The sequence below is a fragment of the Lissotriton helveticus genome, chromosome 2_1 (genome assembly GCF_964261635.1).
Source record: "Lissotriton helveticus chromosome 2_1, aLisHel1.1, whole genome shotgun sequence".
NCBI lineage: Eukaryota > Metazoa > Chordata > Amphibia > Caudata > Salamandridae > Lissotriton > Lissotriton helveticus.
This window is the reverse complement of record NC_136059.1, coordinates 999391160-999415287: the sequence shown is the minus strand read 5'-3', so window position 1 is coordinate 999415287 and position 24128 is coordinate 999391160. Positions and strand designations below refer to the sequence as shown.

Below are 24128 nucleotides of genomic sequence, written 5' to 3'. Positions count from 1 at the left end.
TATTCTTAATCGCTGGTACATCACCACTGTTAGCCACCAGCGCCACTTCTTAGCCACTGACATTTAAAAGAAAGGAAATTAGAAGTACACAACATTGGCAGCTCCTCCTCCCCGTCCCATCCCAATTGAATCCGTGATTCTCCATCTCAGGGATAAGTAGGCAGAGGTTGGTCCATACCCTCCTCATTTGACTTTCAAACCATGTGTGAAGTGCTCAACCCATTGGTCAAGGCTTATATGGGTATCTAAGGTTACATTTACTACCATTAAAGAGATTACTGTTATTGACAGTGTGCCAGAACAAACTGGTGTATTTTACCTTACAAGCAGTAACTAGCTTTTTCCATACCTTATAATGGAACTCTGATTTCCTTTTCCTTAGAATTACTTTATATTCTTTCCTGCACCTAGCATAGCAGTACTATCTCTAGGGACAGTTTAAAGGGCTTGATGCCATTGGTTGCAGGCTGACCTACATCCCCTGCAAACCAGAATAGGGCCTGTCTACACAGGCCCTAACCGGCTTCATCAAGCAAACTCTAACAATTTTGTTCAACTTTCCAAAGTTCTTTACTCAATGCATGACACATCGCTCAAATGTAAGGCATCTTATCATCAGGGATAAGTTGGCAATGCAAAGCCTACACATGATTCCCAACAAATCTGCACCTCTCCAGGCATAATTTGAGAATTATAACAAAGAAAGTTTCTAGCTCAAACAGAAAACAAGTTACTAAAAACGCAGCTACATGGGTTGCCGTGCAGTAGATGGCCTTTTGCAGAGCTTGACTCATCTTTCAATTGTTTCTTGCCATCGTTGGGTATTAAATTGATATTAATAAGGTGAAACATTTGCCCAGTTAGTGTTAACATGTAAATGTTACAAAATAAGGAAGTAATGCTATCACAAAATGTGTCACGTTAGTCCACATCATTTTCTTTCCCTCATAATCTAATCAACCCTGTTGCATTATTTGATCCTTCACTGTTGCATAATTTCAGTGACCCTGGACATCACCAACCTAAGGAGTGTTGCTACACTTACTTTAAGTAGAAGCTCCCTGACTTTACACACAACAACGTTGAAAAGAAATGCTATAAAGAAGAAAGAAATGCACTTACTTTCATCATCATCACTTTGTATGCATAAAACTGTTTCCCCTTTCCTTTACCAAGTGCACCTTCAAACTTTTCCACAAAAAGCTGAGCATCCCTAGAGAATACAGAAAAAAAACTATTTTGTGAGGGCAATGAAGCTATTGATTACATTTAGTTTTGACAAGCTAAAAACAACAACTAAATCAATAAATAAATCAAATTTGCTTTTCATGTTGTATTTTGTCATTTGGAAAATGAACACAGTATGTTGTTTGTCATTTAAGGGGATTTTATTTAAAGTACTTACAGCCAAGAACTCACTCTAATTAATTATACAGTACTAGCAAAATGATGCAGCTAAATTATGGCACCTCAGAAGAGCAAGTAAGTTGTGGATTGTGAAAGTTTGATCAGTAGCGGCTACTGGGGGGAGTGCCGCGAGTCCCTTGCTCACTTTGCCACTGGATTCAAGCAAGCCTGGCTGAAGATGGCTGAAATGCCAGAAACCGGTCCTAGGTAGCTTGTTTCCGGTCCAGGGAAGGCATTGCTTGGCAGTTCGGGCAGAACTGTTCCCATGAGGCACAGGGTCAGACTGATTTGCATATGGCCATGTCTGAACTGGGATGGCAGAGTGGACTAAAGAACGGTGATGGATTAAACCCAGATCTGTTGACTGGGTGTGAGTGTTTGATTGGTTCAGATGCTCTGTCCATCACCACCCCCTTTTGTACCGCTTTGTTCACCATAAGTTGGCAGGGTATGCTCAGACGTGAGTCCCTTGCTTACTTTGCCACTGGATTCGAGCAAGCCTGGCTGAAGACGGCTGAAATGCCAGAAACCGGTCCTAGGAAGCCTGTTTCCGGTCCAGGGAAGGCATGGCTTGGCAGTTCGGGCTGGACTGTTCCCATGAGGCACAGGCTCAGACTGATTTGCATATGGCCATGTCTGAACTGAGGTGGCAGAGTGGGCTAAAGAACGGTGATGGGTTAAACCCAGATCTGTTGACTGGGTGTGAGTGTTTGATTGGTTCCGATGCTCCGTCAATCACCACCCCCTTTTGTACCGCGGGGCAGTGGGGGAGCAGGCTGGGAGGTAGTAAACTATAGCATACAGCCGAACAGAGGTAAGTAAACAAATAAATAAATAAACCGAATTACATTGCACGTGCTGCCAGTACCGGTTGGTGGTGGGAGTAGCTACCGGGCGGTGATGTGGGGAGGGGGAGGTGCAGGGTGGGGGGGTAGTAATTTATGGATTACGGAGGATTACAGGTAAGTAAACATATAAATAAATAAAACGAATTTGGTTGCGTGCACTGCATCGCATTTGGGGAAGCAGTGCCCGCAACAAAATTTGTTTTTTAATTTATTTACATGTGTACTTACCTGTAATCCTCCGTAATCCATAGATTACTACCCCCCAACCTGCCCCTCCCCTCCCCACATCACCCCCCAGCAGCTACTCCCACCACCGACCGCTACTGCGTGCTGCATTGCCAAATGCAATGCAGCGCGCGCAACCAAATTCGTTTTTTATTTTTTTATTAATTTATTGGAAGACTACTGCCATGCACAGCCTGGTAACTGCGCATAGGTTGCCTAGCGAAGAGAGGGTTCTGCAAGACTGTGATAGGCCTTATAATGTTAGTGTGGTGTCTTAATAAGAAAGTCAGTGTGAGTTACTGTTTTGTCCAAAGTGACACTTTATTATACACATGGGGAGAAAACTGCCTTGAAGTGCAGTTTTGCTTCCCTTTGTCCTACAGAGACCAGTGATCCGTCAAAATGAGGTGTAACCTGTGCAAGAAAATCAAATCTGCAAGTTCCACAACGATATCTGTTCAAATTATGGATTATCCAGAATTGTCACCGGCTCAGCTCAGGATTAGAGCCCAGCTCAGGATCAGAGCCCAGGGTGACTGTGCTCGGTTAATTACATTGCTCTCCAGCAGCAGCAACAAAGACCTCCCCAGACAAAGGAATCCATTAATAGTGCTTCACTCAGCTCCTGAGGAAATATAAAAAGTGGGGCTGAAGAATCTGCATCAATCACTCAGGTGTCACACTGTACCAGGGGTGGGCCTGCCCAAGTCCACTTAACCTCTTTCGCGCTCACAGTGGGCATGTGCGCACGATGGCCGGGGGCCGTCCGAGCCATGCCCGAGATTGGAAACTCCCAGCACAGTTGCGGAATTCGCGCTGCAGCAAAGGTGTTAAAAAAGAAGTGTGCCCAGGCTTCTGGAATCAACACAGAAGGGGGCTCCCCTATAAAACGTTGGTGGGAAAGGCCCTGGCTCTGAGGAATGTGGACCTATTGCTTGTTCAGGCCACACAACTAATGATCCAATTTCCAATAGGGTAGTAGAATTTCTCCATTCACTCAATTATCACATACTCATCACACCCCTGGACCTGGTAAGACTCCACTTGAAGAGGAGGACCCTCCTGCAAGGAAACTCCTGACTCCTGCTTGAAGAAGAGGATCCGCTCAAGGCCTCAAATACCCAAGGACTCCTAACCTCTGCTTGCACTGAGGGACTGGGTAACTCCAAGGGTCAAGCCATTGAAATCCTGTTTGTCTGCTTTAGATACAGAAAAAAAACAGAAGGACTCCTGTTTTCAAAATGGCCGGTCAACAACAAAGGAATGTTCTCTGCAGAAGACCTGGCTGGTGTGAGGACTGGTTCCTAGAAGCCTGCTCCGATGACCTAGTCACTGCATGACAGACTTTAATAGTACATATAAAAAGCTTGGACTAATTCATTGTTCCCACATTTCAAGTACTGGGAAAGAGTGGCGAGGCTTGCCCAATGAGGTTGCACCCAAGGCAGGCGAAAAAACCAGATTTTGGCAGCACTAAAAACTGGGAAAGCAAGGCCTTGCAGTGAATCTCTACCTTGATACAGCTTACAGCCTTGTCCCACTCTAGGATTTTAGCATCTAAAACAGTGACTACACACCATGTGGTCAAACCGTGGACTGAGACAAGGCAGATGCTTTATCTGACCCTAAACGTGGCCTTAGATCTGGTATGGGCAGCCGCCACCACGTATTCACAGTCTGGCGCACCGATCTCCTCCTCAGGTATACTGCCCATGCAGCAGTACTGACACTCCCCCCACATTGACCCACAGAATCACCCTTCCAATAACAGCACATCTTGCTCCCCCCTCAGTACCTACTGCTAATGCCAGAGACTCATAATGCTTCTCCTACTCTGACCCAACAGGGGGACCCCCTACATCTAGCCCCCAACCCCGCTCTCTCTCGCTCTTGCTTCCTCCTACATCTTGAGGTCCTAGCTGACTTGCGACCCCGCCCCCACCCAGAGCATCCGCGAATTGAGGCCACTGCCTCAGCTGTCAACAGGGGGAATGACCGGTGCCCCCTTTCTGATGCCCATTGTACTGAGCCAAGTGTCCTACATCAAGTTGTTCGATCTGCCGCACTGTTTATGTTGATGATGTGTCTCTCTACATTGTTAAATTCCCCCCCTCTCATCTCCCCACTCCCACATCCCAACACCTCCCGTCTCCCCTCACTGGTCCTCCTCCCCCCTTTGATGTATCAACTATGTTGCCATTTCCATTTTTTTTCATACCGTGCGCTTGTCGTACTACTGTGTTTCTGATATCCAATAAAAAATGACGACACAAAAAAAGGGCCCTTAGAAGCTAGGAAATCCATGTTTGTCCTTCTCTGAACTTTTTATGCCAAAACCAATTGCTTCAGCAACAGCTGGGTGACAACATATTCAACTTCGGGGGACCCTTGCCAAAAACAGCCTCGAACCCCACCCAACTGGAAGATTTTGAGTTCAATTTTTGGATGCTGGAAGTAGAATTAATAAAAAATAGGGCAACACAGCATGGAAACCAAAGTTGCTTTGCTACATTGCGCTAGAGGGAGAGAGAAAAACAGAGCCCTATTTACTAAACATGATCTTTCACTACTTTCTTCTCAAGCGCTGGTTCACACAAATGCTGCTTAGCGCCACTCACACACTCTTGCAACATACTGCAAATATATATGTGCTGCAAAGGTGTGTCTGCTGACTAGCTTAGTTTTTGTACTGAAAGGGTTACCTTTCAATAACCAAGGACGGTAGCATGGAAATGCCCGAGTACAACCCATGAAGTTCTCCCCTGACTTAAAGTAGTGAAGAGCTGTGCAAAGCAGTATTGGCACAACTTTAAGGGGAACTTTCCAGCGTAAAAATAGTTTTTTACCTGAAAGTGCAGTTTCGAATCACTTTACTTGATGTGTTGATTTATTTCTCCCTAATTCCAAAGGTGAATCCTGGGACAACCTGTTTGGTGTCTCTTTTATTGCAGTTTTCCATTTTCTTGGTCCTGTTTTCCCAGGAAACTTTATAAAATCATAACTAAAGTCCCCTTAGCCTATTTTGACGATCTTGGAGTCATTTTGCTCATTACATTTTTATCTATATTTCTAAATTGATTTGTGAATTTTATTAAGTTGTGTTCTCTACTTTGAAACTATTGTTACTGCTAGAACTTAGCACGTACTTCTCTGGGGATTGCCTGCTGCATGTTGTAAAGCTACCAGGGGTTGAGCAGAGATTTTATCAGAACTATATGTTAACTTAAACAATGTGGATTTATTAAATTGGTAGGGGAACCTCTGACACAAAATTATAACCACAGCCCTAACAAAACCAACTGGGAGCAGTAATGCTTGGCAAGGAGAGTGAGAGTATCAAAGCGAACTAAAACATCAGCAAAATGCCATGACATCCCCTGAAACCATGACGCAGGAACCAGGTTGACTTTGCAGTTTGCACAAGCAGGATGAAGTGTTTCAACTAAATGCTCCAGTGCATCGTTTCTGACATTTCACTCTTACTGGAAGTGACGTTGTGCACAAGATATAGTAGGATATGTAATGACAGAATTTCCTCCTGGTCTCGATAATCACCAAGGTCATCCTTAAAACATAGTGGAGTGAAGATAATTGAGAATGACCCCCATGCAAGGTAGGTTTCATCACCCTTATTGAGAGCTTCTTGTTGGACTTCGACTCATACTAAAATATTTTTAGAACGAGTTCAAACAAAATGATTACTCTGAACTCTTTATTTCATTGGCTTGAAGCCTCTGAAACCTTTTTATTTTTGTTACAGGCAAGGCATTACATGCCCTGAGATTTTAAGGGAGAAAACACCAAGGGTTTGGCTTATGTGCAGCAAGGCCACGCCACACAAACATTAAACAAAGCTAAATGCCAATGCTGCACTGTTCTTTGACCATCAATTTGAGAAGCAACGAATAAAACAGCTGCCCTTACAAACCACTATTTCCGTTGGAATTGAATCAAAAAACTTTATTTATATCTATTTAATCACACTTCTTAATATTTCAAAGCATTTTTGTTATGGAACTACTCAAAAACTCTAAACAATGAAAGACGCTATCAATTCTCTTTTAGAAGCCCCTTTTGGAATTGAACTGAACATTCACTCTCTAAAATACATACTCTATATACAACATACATACTGTGTCTGAATCATACATCTATAAACCTAGTTCTCACATCCATCCATACATTCTCACAACATACATACAAAATGCCCACCCTGGGGTAGCTTCACAAAACCCTGTTTCCTGGTGTAGCACTCTCAATTCAATATTTCATGAATACACCAAGGAATACTTAGAATCCAAAAGCCATCAGACAAATATAACACAATACACAATTTAGCGTTTAAATAAATCAGCTCAGATTGGCCTAAGCCACAGCCACTAACTGTGTTAGTCCTGAAGAAGGTGAAGGCATGTTTTTATTCCCCTGTGCCTGTACTTGCTTTCTTGCCCAGACTTGTTTTTATTCCCCTGTGCCTGTACTTGCATCCTTGCCCAGACTTGTTTTTACTCCCCTGTACCTGTACTTGCTTTCTTGCCCAGACTTGTATTTATTCCTCTGTGCCTGTACCTATTTTCTTGCCTAAACTTGTTTTTCCTTCCTGTGCCCAGTTCTCCCATGGCCACCGCTCGTTTTTCCAGCCGCTGCATATCTACGGCCCTGCCCCCCTGCAATCCCATTTGCCGCCCAGCTCCCGCCTCCCAGCTGCTCCTCCCTCCCACATCCCCTCATATGGAGGCCACGCATGGACCACGCCCAGCGCCAGGACCCCTGGACCCTGCGACTCCCGACACCGCTACAATGCTAGAACCCTCCACGCACTCAACACCGGACGATCACACACCTGCTTCCTGGCCGCCCCGAAGCGCACCCAAGGAGCTTTCACCTGCCGGCACTGCAGCTTCACAAGCATCCGCCCCACCATGTTGCCAACCAGAAAAGAACCCAACTACCTCAGATGCATCCTTCTCAACACCCGCTCCGACCGCAAACACGCCGCTGAACTCTGGGACCTACTCGACTCAACCTCCCCAGACGTCGCCTTCCTGATGGAGACCTGGCTGAACCCCGCTTCGGCACCCGACATAGCCATAGCCGTCCCGGAAGGCTACAAGATCACCTGCAGGGACCGCACCAATGGAGCAGGAGGAGGAATCGCCATCGTCCACAGTAACACTCTCAGAGTCTCGACCAACACCAACAACACCCTCAGCACCGCTGAACACCTGCACTTCCAGATCCACACTGACCCCAACACCACCCTCAGAGGAACCCTCATCTGCAAATCCCCCTGACCCCGACCACAGTTCAGCGACTCCATCGCCGACTTCGTCAGCACACACGCCCTCGCCTCCACGGACTACATCCTCATCAGGTACCAGAACTTCCACCTTGAGAACAACAATGACACCAACTCCACCACCCTGATCGACAACCTGGCCAACCTCGGACTCAGACAACTCGTCACAACACCCACCCACCCTGCCGGTCACACGCTTGACCCCATCTTCTCCGCAAGCCCCCATGTCTCCTTCAACCACACCACCGAACTCCACTGGACCGACCATCGCTGCATCCACTTCACCTTCAAGAAACCCACCATGCTCCACCACACCCAACAGATGCCTCGCTGCTGCTGGAGCAAAGTCACCGAAGACCCGCTAACCACACCCTCGCCCAGAGCCCACCCATCAACCCCACCGACCCTGACCCCGACACCGCCGCCCGCAACCTCAGACAGTGGATCAACGACTGCGCCAACACCCTTGCCCCGATCAAGAAACCCTCCAACAGTCATACCAACAAGAAAGCCAGCTGGTTCACTGAAGACCTATGGGCCTCCAAGCAAATCTGCAGAAAGCTGGAGAAGATCTGGCTCCGTGAACGAAAACCGGACATCCACGCAGCCCACAAGAACGCCACCCGCAGACACCATCACCTCATCAGATCTGCCAAAAGAACCTCCTTCAAAAACCGCCTAGACAACAATGTGCACAACAGCAAAGAGCTCTTCAACATCGTGAAGGAACTCTCCAGCTCCAACACCAACGACGTCCCACCCTCGCAAGACCTGTGCTACACGCTGGCCACCTTCTTCCACCGCAAGATCGCAGACATCCACAACAGTTTCAACGCCACGACCACCCCGACAACCACTGAGACCTCCGCCCCCACGACCACCATCCCCACCAACCACCTGCTCTCCTGGACCAACATCAATGATGACGACACCATCAAGATCATGAACACCATCCACTCCGGACATCTTCAACAAAGCCAGCACATCCATCGCACCCCATCTCTGGAAAGTCATCAACACCTCCTTCGATAACAGCAACCTTCCCAGAGAGCTGGAAGCATGCCGAGATCAACGCCTTACTCAAGAAACCCAAGGCTGACTCCAAGGACCTCAAGAACTTTTGGCCCATCTCTCTGCTCCCGTTCCCGGGAAAAGGTCATCGAGATGACCGTCAATGAACAACTGACCCGCTACCTCGAGGGGAACAACATCCTGGACCTTTCCCAGTCCGGGTTCCACAGAAACCCCAGCACAGAGACTGCCCTCATCGCCGCCACCGATGACATCTAGTCCCTGCTGGACAACGAAGAAATGGCGGCCCTCATCTTCCTGGACCTATCAGCCTCCTTCGACACGGTCTGACACCACACATTATGAACACGCCTCCACAACACCGGGATCCAAGAGAAGGCCCTGGACTGGACCACCTCTTTCCTCTCTGGCAGAATACAGAGCATCCACCTTCCCCCCTTCCGCTCCGAAGCCACCGAGATTATCTGCGGCATACCCCAGGGCTCATCCCTCGGCCCAACTCTGTTTAACATCTACATGACACCGCTCGCCCACGTCGCCCGTCTGCACGACCTCAACATCATCTCCTATGCCGATGACACTCAGCTGATCCTCTCCCTCATAAAGGACCCCATACCGCCAAAATCAACCTTCACGAAGGAATGAAGGCCGTCGCTGAATGGATGAGGAACAGCCGACTGAAGCTGAACTCGGACAAGACGGAGGTCCTCATCCTCGGATCCACCCCTACAGCCTGGGACGCCTACTGGTGGCAGACCACACTGAGAACAGCTCCAAAACCCACCGACCACGCACGCAACCTAGGGGTCATCCTCGACTCCACATTCTCCATGACTAAGCAGGTCAACGTCTCCTCCTTCTGCTTTAACACCCTCCGCATGCTCTGCAGGATCTACAAGTAATGTAATGTAATGCAACTGTTTTTTATATAGCGCGGGTTACACTCCAGGGAGCATCTTAGCGCTTCAGAGTGTAAACGAAACAGGTGACTTTGTTCGTGTGGCAGGTCATGATAGGGGTGTTAAATCATGTTTTTACATTGTGTGTCAGATAAGGTGTAGAACCAGGTTTTGAGGGTCTTTCTGAAAGTGGTTTCTGTGAGGATTTGTCGGAAAGGGGGTGGTAGTGTATTCCAGGCTTTGGACCCCAAAACTGCCAAGGCTTTGCATCCCCTGGTTTTGAGTCTAAACTTGGGGATGGTAAGGAGGTTGTCACCTTGGGACCTCAGACATCGGGAGGGGACATACCGTTGGAACATGTTTTCGATGTATTTGGGTCCTGTTCTGTTGAAAGCCCTAAAGGTGATTAGCAGAATTTTGAACAGCATCCTTTTATGTATTGTCAACCAGTGCAGGGTGCTCATAGCTATCGTGGCTGAGGTCCTTCTTTTCCATCCCAACACTAGTCTGGCCGCTGCATGCTGCACCATTTGTAATTTGTGGCAGACTGTCCTATTTGTTCCTGCGTATACGCTGTTGCAGTAATCGATGCGAGAGGTAATGAGGGCTACTGCCACCATCTTCCTCGCTGCGAAAGGGATTAGGTCGAAGAATTTCCTAAGCCCTTTTATTATGCCAAAGCAGGTCCCCGCCACGGCTACTGCTTGTTGTTGGAAACTCAGGGAAGGGTCACATTTTATCCCTAGGTTTCGTACTGCGTTGGCTGTGTTAGGGGGGGCGATAGCATCTTCTGGCCACCACAGTGTTGGGTTGAATGAGTTTCCCTTTCCAAAAGGTAGGATCTCGGTCTTCCCCGAATTGCATGTAAGGTGATTCGTGCTCAGCCAGTGGAAAATGGCTTTTAGACAGTTTTTAAGACTGGCCTCTGCTTCGCTGGTTTCGTCCTCCATCACTAGGATGAGTTGTGTGTCATCCGCATATGAGATGGTGGCTATGCCAAAGGATGATAGAAGGGTAATCAGGGGAGCCATATAAACATTAAAAAGTGTCGGGCTCAGACATGAGCCCTGGGGTACGCCTGAGTTTAGTGGTATCTCTTCTGATCTGAACTGGCCCAGGGTGACCACTTGTCGTCTGTTTGTTAGGAAACTTTTCAGCCAGCTCAGTACCTTTCCGGTTATCCCTGCCGTGGCTAGTCGGTCTATCAAGATGGTATGTGACACCGTGTCGAAAGCCGCGGACAGGTCTATGAGTATACAAGTGGATCCCCACAGAAATGAGAAGAACGGTCACCCGGGCCCTCGTCAGCAGCAGGTTGGACTACGGAAGTGCCCTCTGCGCAGGAGCCTCGGCCAAACTCCTGAGACGGCTTCCAATGCATCCAGATTGCCTCTGCATGCCTGATCCTCGATATCTGTTGCCTCAGCCACATCAAGCCCCACCTGAGAGACCTACACTGGCTCCCGGTCAACAAGAGGATAACCTTCAAGCTCCTCACCCACGCACCCAAGTCACTCCACAACATCAGACCAACGTACCTTAACAGACGACTCCACTTCTACACCCCCACCCGCCAGCTCCGCTCTGCTGACCTCGCCACAGTCCCCCGATTCCGAAGAGCAACCTCTGGCGACAGATCATTCTCCCATCTCGCCGCCAAGACCTGGACCACCCTCCCCATCCACCTACGACAGACCCAAGACCTGCTGACCTTCAGAAAACTCCTCAAGACCTGGCTTTTCGAGCAGTAGCAGCATTCCCCACCCCAGGTCTTGAGACCCTCACGGGTGAGTAGTGCACTATACAAATGATATGATTGATTGATTGATTGATTGATTGAAGGTGTCACCGAAACACTGCGTTGACTGTTTTCTTTTGAATAAAGTTTTTAACTGGTATTTTTTTAGAGTGTAACCCCCAGTGGGAGGAGTACTACGATATTGATTGAAGCTAGTAATAGCTTCATATGTATGTTTTTAAATATTTTCATGATCAATAAATTGTTTTGAGAGAGTATAAACAACTTAGCTGTTATATGTTGTGGTCGTTTGATAGGGGTACAAAAGGGGGTCGTTTGATAGATCACAAGATGCCACTCACATAGAAAGTTCTGGAATAAGATGTGAAAGATTAATTTAGACACTCGGTCCTACGTAAGGAATTTCTGATTTTGATATTAGAATACAGGGACATCCTATTTTTGTCTTGTGATATCAATAAAGACACAATATTGGGAATCACGTTAAGACCAAAAATGTGCTGCAGTGGCACTTGTTTTGTGACAATCGGGTTGCAATTTGGTAATTAAGTGAATATATGATAACCACAGTTCCTGGCAAGAGTCAAACTTTTTTTCTATGAAGAGACGGCCATGAAGTTGGCCGTTTCTTCAAAATCCAATAAGGATTGAAAGAAAGGGGCTATTATTGACTTCATGGTTGTCCAAGATTTATAAAAACTGAATTTCAAACTTTGCTTGAAATTTAGATCCCCTATTAGGAAAGGAGAGCATACCATGCCATATTCAACATCAACATAGTGAACAAAATCAATAGGCAGTGCAAAGGACAGCACTCAAGGACCTATTCGCAAAGAAATCTTAGACAAGAGTAAAAGCTATACGTGTAACTTTACTGTTACACTTTATAGTAAATTTACTACTTTTGGCTATTCACAATTTACTAGTGTATATTTACTACAAAGAATAGACTTACATGTCTCCACCCTTAAAATTCAGGAGGTGGAGTGTAAATTACAAGAGTAAAGTTACTGTTAGTAACTTTTCCCAAATAAGTGAAGGGCAGTTTGAGAATAGGCCTCTTATACTTAACAGAGCATTAATGTTGACCTTTTTGCTGACTTCTCAGGGTATTTATATCAAGAAGGACCACCTCAAACTAGTTGTTCCAGCAAGGATATTTGTCACTATAGATTATAAGACTAAGAAAAACAGTCAACTAGAAGACCTAATGGCATACCCAAGGCAACATATATCTGTTGCCATGGACTCAGTGGCACTTCAAGAATAGCACTGGTGCAAAACTATGTCCAAAGAAGTGAGGGGAAATGGAGATTACTGGAATACATTTAGATACAATAGTGACAAGGAAGGCATACATTTGAAGCAACCTATAGGCCTTCTTGTAGGAACGAAAACCATAGCCACTCTAGGGACAAGTGAAAGGCACTGAGCAAAAGTTTAGAAGTGGGGAAATGACCTAATTCAGTGCAAGGCTTACATAAATTAGGCTAAGCGTGAATTGGGTGTTGATGCCATTTTACAGTCAGAAGCAATGGAATGATCTGTATAGCTCTAGCAAATAAAAGTGGTGAAAAGGTAGAAGGATAGTAGAAGGAAGCACATGGTGGCAAAACTACTGGGTCTGCTTCAAGGTTATACAGCTGCAGAATAGAATGCAGATCTTCGTATAGTCTTACTTAAAGAGAGGCTGACTAAATGCTCTCTAGAATAATCTGAAAAGTGATTTTGTTGAATGTCAAAACATCTACTAGATGTTGCATTGCAAAGGTACTCCAAGAATGGTAACTTGTTAATATCCTACAAGTAGCATTGGAGAGTAAGCAAGAGAAAGCGAGAGATACATGAGATAGGCATTGCGGACCTCCTAAATACTTTGCTTGGGCATTTCAGTAACCACCATGTATAATTGTTAAAGACATATCTAGAAGGCCAAAGATGACAGCAAACAGAAATACACTCATTGAGTCCATGCCATGAGCCAAGGGCAGACAACTTGAGGCCACAATGGGTATGCAGCCATAGGTGACTGGTCTAAAACAACCAGAGGAGCAAAAGCGGTTTGCCATACCTAGCAACCACTCCTACCAGAAGCAAATCTTTCATTGGGAAATTCAAAAGTATCTAAGCATGGTTACCTATTGGCATCTATACATTGATGAGATCATTGAAAACATATGTTTTGTGACCAGTGTTTCCACTTGCAAATTCCTGTCTTGTGAAGGCTGAATAGAAATGCTAGCTTTGAAAAATTCATGTAAATACTCAGCAACACTACATTTAGTAAAGTATTATGACTAGACAACCATGAGTATATGCTACGAACCAAGAGGCATCTTAAAGTAGGCAGTTTCATAATATAGCGATCATGCTTTGTTATGGGTAAATTCTTGGGTCTCAATTCACTTATCCATTTACGTATGTAGGACTGACTTAACCATATAGATGACCTGATTCACTAGTGCAGGATATTTGCAAATGTCGACCTTGCAGTTGTAAATCATTTTACTCGTGCACAATATTATCTGACAATGTTGTAATAATGAAAATTAGTAAATACCACTGAAAGGTTGGTGAGTGGTCTTTCCATAACGGGGTTTTCATGGCAAGTTTTGGGAGATTTTTAAACTATCTACATTATGTGTGTGTTCTCAAACCATCCCCGACCTCTTACTTCATTGTAAATGGTAAACCGTTTACTCTTGCACAGGACAAGTGTAAATCTCTCTCCGTTATAGGAAAGGAATTGATAGAGGTTTAGTTTAACAGGTTTGTGTAGAAGGAAGAACATTATTACCAAGCATAATTTTATAAAACACACAATTACACTGTCATGGCTCTTGAACCTCATTGTAACATACACATAGAAATTCTTTTTTCCGGGGGTTCTTCTGGAAACGGTCAGAAATTCCAGAAAGTCATACATTTGCACCCACAGGAAGCAGTTTATATGTGGATACAAATTAAAAACATTGGGGCATATTACCAAGGGGGGCGATAGACAATTATCGCCGATTTAGCGGCCGTTTTTGGACGCTAATTGGCGATAATTCTACCGCCCTATTAGCAAGCTGTCGCTAACTGATGTTAGCGATAGCTTTTAGGCGATAGCGAGCGGTTTGGGGCCCGCTTTCCATGTCAGCGATGTTTATCGCTAATGACATGCAAAGTGGGCGTACTCAACCCGTTAGCAACTGAAAGCAGTCGATAACGTCGCTATCGCCTATTAACAAGGCAGGCGTAGCGTTGGAAATATTTGCGCTAAGCGCGAATATCTCCAAAAACTAACGCCTGCTCAGACCAGTTCTGAGCCATGTTATCCAATGGGAGGTGGATAACATGGCTAAGAGCATTTTGTCGCTAACGCGTGAATATCGCTGTATTCTCAGCGATATTCACGCCTTTCGCCTGATTTTTATCGCTTTTGAGATAAACCTTGCTAATAGCAAGTTATCGCAGGGATAAAAACCGGTGATGCGCGGTGATAAAAATATTGCCGCCAACACTACTTAGCGATAAATATCGCTATTTGTTGGTAATATGCCCCATTATTTTTAAATTGGGTCCGTTGAATTGATCATCTCATCGACACCTCAGTAATGTTATGTTGGAGTTGCTTTAAGCTAACGTTTTCCAGGATTAAATACATTCATTGGGATTCTGATGGAATTCAACTATTTTCTATTACATATGTTTCTCAATTTCAATTAATTCTTTATTTCGCATTTGATTAAATGCAAAAAAAAGTACATGAGTAAAACAGTGTATATATAATCGGTACTGCGTACCACAAAATACAGATACGATTACAAGGAAACAGGTTAAAAAAGAAAAGTTCACATTTACAAATTAATAAAACCATCAATCAGAGCTCCATATATTGGGTCAGTTAGGTTTTAACACATAAGAGACAGTGATAAAAACAGAATTAATTTCCACAGTAAAACCGTCACCCAGTCTTACGTGCTGAATATGACTGTGCAAATCTGGTCATGGTTGAGAAACTCCGCACTGGAAACAATAAGCATTTGGTTTGTTCAACCATAGAGCTAAATGTGCAAATCTAGCTAATATTTTTTTTCAAAAACAAAAAAAACAATTAACAACATAGTTTACCCCTGATGTAACTTAATTCGGGTGGTTCTTTGTTGGCCTTTTGAGTTCTTAACCTCATCGCTGCGAGAGAGTTTCTCCTGCTGTGCTGGACAGCAATAAAAACGGGTGTGGTCATGACGAGCTCAGCTCGTCATGAGCCCCTGAGAGGTATATGCCATGACGAGCTGAGCTCGTCATGAGCATGGAAGGGGTTAACACAGCTTGTAAGAAGGAAACCATAGTAAGGCAAACGAACGGAGTTTCTACGTTTTATAACGTAGCAAGAGCCAATTTTGGGGAGCAATAATAAAAATTCGTCACCAAGAGATAATAAATTGTTTCCTTTCTTTTGTATGAAAAGTGCAAAAGAACAATACGTGCAAGATCGATCGAGGTGACTTATTATTACACTGGCAAGGGGTGAGTTGTGAGGTTGAGAAAACATTTGGTGGATACCCCAGCATTATCTGTATATAATTCAGTCAAAATGTAGTTAAAATGTACAGGTGCTGGATGTTTTCCACAAAAGAAAGATACGGTGTAGCCCCTTGCTGTGAATGTGGTAGACCGTAGTAGGTCGTAACAGAGCGTTTACCCCGACATCTGTCTCACCTATCAGAAGCAGTTTTCTTCTTAAATATTTCCTTTAACCTTGATTAGGAAAACCTTCCCAAAAACTAGAAGTGTCAAAAGTTCCTTAACCCCAATGAGGTCAAGATGTGGTTTACGTAGGAAAGCCATGGAATTATATGATTGTGATCTAGAGACAGAATGTCTTTCAGAATCCGATGGTTTTGTGCATTGCTATTCCTTTTCCAAATTGACAGCCACAAGGAAAGAGGAGCCAGTTTAATAACATCACTAATATAGGGCAGATCCACTTCCTTGTGAGCAACAAAGTTGCTGCAAGCTGTTCTAACAGCTGCCTAATGGAGTTGTCTTCTATTAATTGCAGGGGTGCGGTGTCCACGATCTCCCAGATAGCTGCCCCATAAGTGGCAATAGACCTTGATTTAGCTAAATAGATTTTATTAATTTCCCGCACTGGCTTACTGCCCAATTTTTTGGAAAAGCGGAAAATTGCAGCTATGCTCTTGTCCATGCGATCTGCCCTGTTCTGTACCATCACCTTCCAAGATTGTTTTGAGTCAAAGACCACCCCAGGATAGTTAAAGCTTGGAATTTGTTCTATTTTTCCCCTTCAAGATAGAAGCTTGGGGGTTTCTTGTTGGGACATCCCATGGCTAAACTAAAGGTCTTAAATATACTTACCTTGCGGTACAAGTTGGACATAAAAGCCATATAATCAGAAATTAGATTTTTACGGCTATGGGAGTTCTTGCTAAAAGAACGGAGTTGTTCGCATATAACAAAATCGGAAGGGGGGGTGTTCTGGGCTTGAGGGGTGTCTTTTGATATTTTAACTAGGGCTTCATACAAGTTATTTGTGTAAAGGGTAAATAGAAAGAGGGCCAGAACACAGCCCTGTCTCACCCCCTTTCAATGTTAAAAGGTTTGGTGCATTCCACACGTCGACCAAATCGAACCAAAGCAGAGGCATCTAAATAAGACTCTCTCAAAAAAATTAGTGATTGCGGCCTCTATTCCCATGGCCTTCATGATATCCCACAGTTTGCTGTGTACCACACAGTCAAAAGCCTTAGACAGACCCATTAGGGCCATGTATACCTGTTGTTTTTTTGCCAGGGAGTACTTCGCAGCTAATAACAACAAATTCAGACATTCATCAGTGGTGTTCTTACCCTGCCTGAACCCATACTGAACTTCTGCAAGAATTCTTTTCTCCGCCACCCAAATTTCCAACTTATTCAGTAGTAGCCTATCTATTATTTCGGCCTGCTATCTAGCAAGGAAATGGGGCGGTAGTTGAGTGGAGTAGAGGCATCGCCTTTTTTTATAAATAGGTATAATTACAGAGGTTTTCCAGGAGGGCAGGGGACCAAATAATGCCATAGAATTAAAAACTACAGTTAATAAAAGTGACCACAATTGTCTATTAGTTCAAAAGATATCAGTTGGAACCCAGATGGGTCCTACTGCTTTTAAGGGTGGTGACTGTGCCAATGCAGTCTCTACTTCCTCAAGTTTGAATAAAAGACAGGTTGGATACTTGATAGGCAGGTTGTCAGACATGGGGGTAAGGACAGCCAGGTTGTGGAAAATATCCTGAAAGTGGCTCATCCATGTCTCCTCCTCTATATGAACGACCAGAGAGGGACGTCCCTATCTGGAAGGGAGGCTGGTTTAACCACATTCCAGAACGTTTTGCTATCTTTTAAGGCAGGTGCTTTCTTTAATGTTTCCGAAGATTCAAAATGTGCTCCTTATCTCTTGGTGAAGCTTTTAGAGCTTTCCGAAGTTTATGTGAGGATGTTAAACAATTCTTATCAAACCATCTGGGCTGGGTTATATATTTTGGGGGAATTGGGTGGGTCAATAGGCTTTTAATGTTTGCTTGAATATTAACAAAAGCTTCTATCACCAGATTGCTGCTGTGGGTCTACCCAGCAGTGAATATCCTCATAGTTGGATGCTAGAAGGTTTGCAAGTAGCTTAGGCTTGTCCACTTTGTCCTACTTTAATGTAAAGCCATTTTTGCTTTCTAAAATAGGTTTATGCTGACTTTACTAAAGCTCTTCTTGGCGGTGTACCACACAAGAGGGCATATTAGCATAGCATGGTCGCCAAATTCAGTGAAGGACACTTTTATCTTAGAATTATTGGTGTTTAGAGAATCACACTTAATTATGTAATCGCGCCTTGAAAGGTGGAGCATAATTGGACAGTTAAGGAATCGATTTCATTGTGGAGTTCTAACTGCCAAGTCATCAGTGCATTATTCAGGGCGGTGCCATCTTGATTATGAGTGAAGTAAGTGATTGGCTCACCCCTATGGTCTTGTATCATGCACAGCTTTGTCTGTACTCTTGGGCAGTTCTTGATGTTAAAGTCACCCACCCACAGAATTTGAAGAGGTTTGGATGTAATCCAATGATATCATCGATGGCCTTTCTTAAATTCTCTGCTAGAGATTCAGGTTGGAAAATTGTTATTATAATAATTTATTAACAAGAGGTCTCAAGTATCATAACCTTTTATTACGAACATATGAAAGTAGGGAGATATTTTCATGAATTTTAGTACTTTCATTACGAGAGTGTTAGCTAGGAGAGTCAAAAGGCCCCCCTTAACTCAACCCTCAGCTGAAGGTACTACTGGTGTACTAAATAAGCGGTAACCGTTAATAAAGATTGAATGTGTCTCCCAGGTTTCTTGGAAACCATTCATCTGATAGTCACAGAATGCTTTAAACCACTCTTCTTTACATCGTTTAATATTAAAGCCTGCGATGTTCCATGATAGGAGGCATTAAGTCAGAGTGGTCGCACAAGGAGTGGGGGCACTATCATATCTTGATGTAGACTAAGCGTACGGGGATCATGAGTTGAGTGCATCCTTTCCTCCCCATTTATCCCACTGTGTTCCCAGAGCCTTGGACTCGCCCTGGGAGCTGGTAGATCGATCTGGCAGAGCCTCTGAATGTCATTCGCCAGTCAATTGCAGGAGTCAAGATTTGATGGGGGAGCAAATCTGTTAAAAGTTTTGGGTACCATTGCTGGCATTAGGCCCAGACCTACTCCCTGTGGTATCCGTCTTTGGTGCAATATGGTGTATGCTGCGTGGTGGTTCAACACACACAATAACACTGTCATGGCTGTTGAACCTCATTGTAACATGCACATGCGTGAAAATAGAAATTCTGCTTTCCGGGGGTTCTTCTGAAAACTGTCAGAAATTCCAGAAAGTCATCAATTTTTGCCCACAGGAAGCAATTTATATGTGGATACAAATTAAAAACATTATTTTTAAATTGGGTCAGTTGAATTGATTATCGGATCGACACCTCAGTAACGTTATGTTGGAGTTGCTTTAAGCTGACGTTTTCCGAGATTAAATACATTCATTGGGATTCTGATGGAATTATAGTTTTCAACTATTTTCTATTACATATGTTCCTCATGTGCATTTCAAATACTCATTATTTTAATATACTATTTTTGGCAAAATGTAACGTCTGCACCTTAAAGGATTTGGGGCTCATTAAGCGTTTTTGGGGCGGGATACTCTGCCAAAATATGACAGGTGCCCCAGTCTGCCTTATTACAAGTGCCATAGGTATCTTATTCACTTGTAATCAGTGACGTTCATGATGGAGGCCATTTATTTTTGCTAACCGAAGAGACAACAAACCTACCTGGTAGTTAGAAAGTGTTCTATCTTGTGGAGAAACAAAGGTTAAAAGTTGCCAATTAAACAGAAGTGCAAGTGTTGAAAACGACGAGTCATTATATTACCTTGGTACAGTGTTACCTGTACTGACACACAAGACCACCCGGCGCTCTGCAAGGACCCGTGAAAGCTTTCACCTTCAGAGAAAAAGCCATTCGGCTGATTACCAGCGCGAGGGGCATGAATATTTCATGGAGAGCGGGAGTTTAGCACATTTAGTGGCAAAGGTTAATAATTTACAAAAGGATCGTATAACAGGCCGAACACACTGTACATTACTTTCACCAGCTCACCTGCGCGAGACAGAGGACACGCTGGAGCTCATGGGGAACGTTTTTGTGAACCATCTCTGGAAAGTCTAAACTTGTAGGATCCAGACACTCATTGTACCTCGCGTTTTGGTGAAACTAGGTACGTTGTACACTAGATAAAATCATGATACATTCACTTTATTGGCCCTGCTTCAATTTCAATGGGTACGACTAAATAGTTGTCAATTGGTGCTAGTAAATAGTCATACCTAGCCATATCTTTTTCTGCTGAACGAATCGATTATATGTTTAACTTCTTATGCAAAAAAAAATTGCTCTGTGGATCACTGACTTAACGCAATCAATTCCATTCCATCTACTCAAAATTACCGAATCAATGGCAAGTTGGCAAATTTGAACCTTTCACGCGAATACTCAATTCAGATGTAATTTGAGGAAATTGACTTAATAGTCAACAGGAGCTATGAAAAGCATTAGTGGTACATTGAAACCTGACAATAGGAATTTGCTATTGCCATACACAGGAAATATTTTAGTGTGCCAGAAAATATTTTACTCAGTCTCTCTGTGCATAGTGGGACAAATTGTTGACTAATTTGGATAAAGAAAACCCAAGCCATAGCCATAGGATCAACTAAACGATAAGCCTACAAAAGAACTACAAACTTAAGAGTATGTGAAAAGAAGGCCATATCTAGCTCATACAGATATTAACCAGTTTACAAACCTAAGATACACTGCTGTCATTAGACAGTTATGGAACAATTATTTGGAGTTGTACAGTTGTTGTACACGTTTTTGCAGTTTTAGAAATATTTTATTTGGTGTAAAATACAAACATTAAAACACATAGCTGTGATTTTCTTTTTTGCAAGTTAATATGGAAATCCATAAGGAGAACTCCCGATAAATAGAATTTGGATAATATACTGTTTAAAAACCCAGCAATGTTTCGAAGTATTTTGGCAATATTCATGAAAGTCTTCAGCGTTAGTCATTGTGCCACCAAACAGAGATAATATAAAGTCATTTGATTAATCAATTAGCGCCTCACAACCAAGCATGCTGTGTTGGAGAGCTTCTTCTTGTGTATCACAAAATGTACAACAGCTATGTTCAGGCTGAAAATCATATGACAAACCTGCTTAGCAGTAATTATACCTGTAGTTGTAAATTCTATTTTATACAGAGCTTAATGCCCCTGACGAAGCGATGAAGTGCTAAATGTGTTACTGGCAACTGTGAAGCTGTATATTTTATGGATATCTTATATATGCGTAAAAAAAAACAGCAATGGACCGCACACCGCTAGCCCCTCCTCCGGGTCACCCCTATGCACTCTGGTATGTGCAGTGCCTGAAGTTCGAAGAATTACTGAAAGTTCGTAAGTGGTTCACCTATGTAGGTGCAAGTAGATACTTGTTGTTACCCCGATCTCTAGACCTGGGACATGGCCCGGGTTTCGGGATATCTTCCCTCATCAGTAGAGAAAGTCAATAGGGGTGGAAGAGAAGGCCGCCTCGTAACCGTCACGGGCCTCGTTGCCCAGCACGCAGGTGCGTCGTCCAGAAGCTCGTCAGCTTGGGAGGCTCAAGGGAGCCCTTATGTAAACAAAAACAGCAATGGACCGCACACCGCTAGCCCCTCCTCCGGGTCGCCCCTATGCACTCTGGTATGTGCAGTGCCTGAAGTTCGAAGAATTACTGAAAGTTCGTAAGTGGTTCACCTATGTAGGTGCAAGTAGATACTTGTTGTTACCCCGATCTCTAGACCCGGGACATGGCCCGGGTTTCGGGATATCTTCCCTCATCAGTAGAGAAAGTCAATGGGGTGGAAGAGAAGGCCGCCTCGTAACCGTCACGGGCCTCGTTGCCCAGCACGCAGGTGCGTCGTCCAGAAGCTCGTCAGCTTGGGAGGCTCAAGGGTGCCCTTATGTAAAAAAAAACAGCAATGGACCGCACACCGCTAGCCCCTCCTCCGGGTCGCCCCTATGCACTCTGGTATGTGCAGTGCCTGAAGTTCGAAGAATTACTAAAAGTTCGTAAGTGGTTCACCTATGTAGGTGCAAGTAGATACTTGTTGTTACCCCGATCTCTAGACCCGGGACATGGCCCGGGTTTCGGGATATCTTCCCTCATCAGTAGAGAAAGTCAATAGGGGTGGAAGAGAAGGCCGCCTCGTAACCGCCACGGGCCTCGTTGCCCAGCACGCAGGTGCGTCGTCCAGAAGCTCGTCAGCTTGGGAGGCTCAAGGGAGCCCTTATGTAAAAAAAACCAGCAATGGACCGCACACCGCTAGCCCCTCCTCCGGGTCGCCCCTATGCACTCTGGTATGTGCAGTGCCTGAAGTTCGAAGAATTACTAAAAGTTCGTAAGTGGTTCACCTATGTAGATACTTGTTGTTACCCCGATCTCTAGACCCGGGACATGGCCCGGGTTTCGGGATATCTTCCCTCATCAGTAGAGAAAGTCAATAGGGGTGGAAGAGAAGGCCGCCTCGTAACCGTCACGGGCCTCGTTGCCCAGCACGCAGGTGCGTCGTCTAGAAGCTCGTCAGCTTGGGAGGCTCAAGGGAGCCCTTATGTAAAAAAAAACAGCAATTGACCGCACACCGCTAGCCCCTCCTCCGGGTCGCCGCTGATACCTACTTCATCGACCATCATGCTCCGGGGTCACACGCTGATGGGACGAGCAGTGTGCGACCTCATTTGGAAATACTATTTATACAGGCTCCCTTGAGCCGGTGGGGGTGACGACCTCGAGATTCCGGACCTGCGCGCCATAAGAGGTATCTGGACCTATTAATATTTTCGGCAGCCCACGCAGCAACCCCGTGCACACGCCTAATCCCTGCTGACGAGCGTTAATGAACGCGAAACACGTGTCCAGGGATGGCAAGTACACCAGTGAATACCCTCAAGATTCGAGACTTGGGTAGAAGCGCACCCGCTGATACCTTCTACATCGACCATCATGCTCCGGGGTCACACGCTGATGGGACGAGCAGTGTGCGACCTCATTTGGAAATCTTATATATGCGTGCCTTTGCCCCCTCCCACCTGCCCTCTAATGTCCATTGAGCTGCATCATCCCCTCCCGCCTGCCATGTGTGGTCAGCTTGCTGTCCCACTCCTCTCCCCCTGCCCTCCATTGTCCGAGTCCATGCTCCTTCCTACACACTCCTGCCCTCCATGGTCCTGTGTTGCCAGTTCCCCTCCCTCACCACCACTTTAGAGCTGGTGGCGCCCGGTGCAACAATAGTTTTTGGCGCTCCCACCCCCCTGACCTTCTCCTCAGATTCTCTCACTAAAACACGGCAAAAATGCCCCTCATCTCTCCAATCATAAGTTATTGCTAAACACAGCTCCGCCTCCCCCCTCCCCCCAGGTCAGCACCCCACTCCACAGGTCAGGGCCCAGTGCCACCGCACCTTTCGCACTACCCTAAAGCCGGCCCTGCTCTCCACATTTACAATTATAACTGTAATTGATAATTCTCTTTATATAGCACGTACTGTCCCTGACGAGGCGATGACGTGTGAAATCAATTACTGGCAACTGATTAACACTGAAGTCACTTCAGAAGGGGCGTATGGGGTGGAACACCCCACCCCCAATAATTTTTCGGAGTCGGGGTAAGGTATGGTCGAGGCCACCTCTTTTCCTCAGTTATCAGTAATGATAATGAGCGTTTGCCAGCGTTTGAAGAGCGACAAGTGGAAGGGCAGGATGAAAGGCACAAGTCAGATTTTAAAGAAGTTTGTGCTGGTATCACAGGACTCTGCCTGACACTTGCAGTGGATGGATGACCCCTTTGTGACCCGATGCGCAAGCTTGAACGTAAGGTAGGAGCTGCACGCCAGGTGGTGCATCTTGAAACACTGCTCTGTGCTACAGGAATGTAAAAAGGCTGGTCTCAGTTCAGGCCCGGTGAGCTAGCAATGGTTATCTCGCGCCAGGGCCTGATGAAACAATCGGACCCG

General features: G+C 45.0%; 1 protein-coding gene across 1 annotated transcript in view; it reads right to left on the bottom strand.

Annotated features, from left to right (window-relative positions):
• TMC1 (transmembrane channel like 1) overlaps nucleotides 1-24128 on the bottom strand; it is a 654455-nt gene that overhangs the window by 576238 nt on the left and 54089 nt on the right. Inside the window, exon 3 of the mRNA XM_078677802.1 lies at nucleotides 1123-1213. Within this exon, the coding sequence (XP_078533928.1) occupies nucleotides 1123-1213 (91 nt within the window). The remainder of the gene's footprint in view (nucleotides 1-1122; nucleotides 1214-24128) is intronic.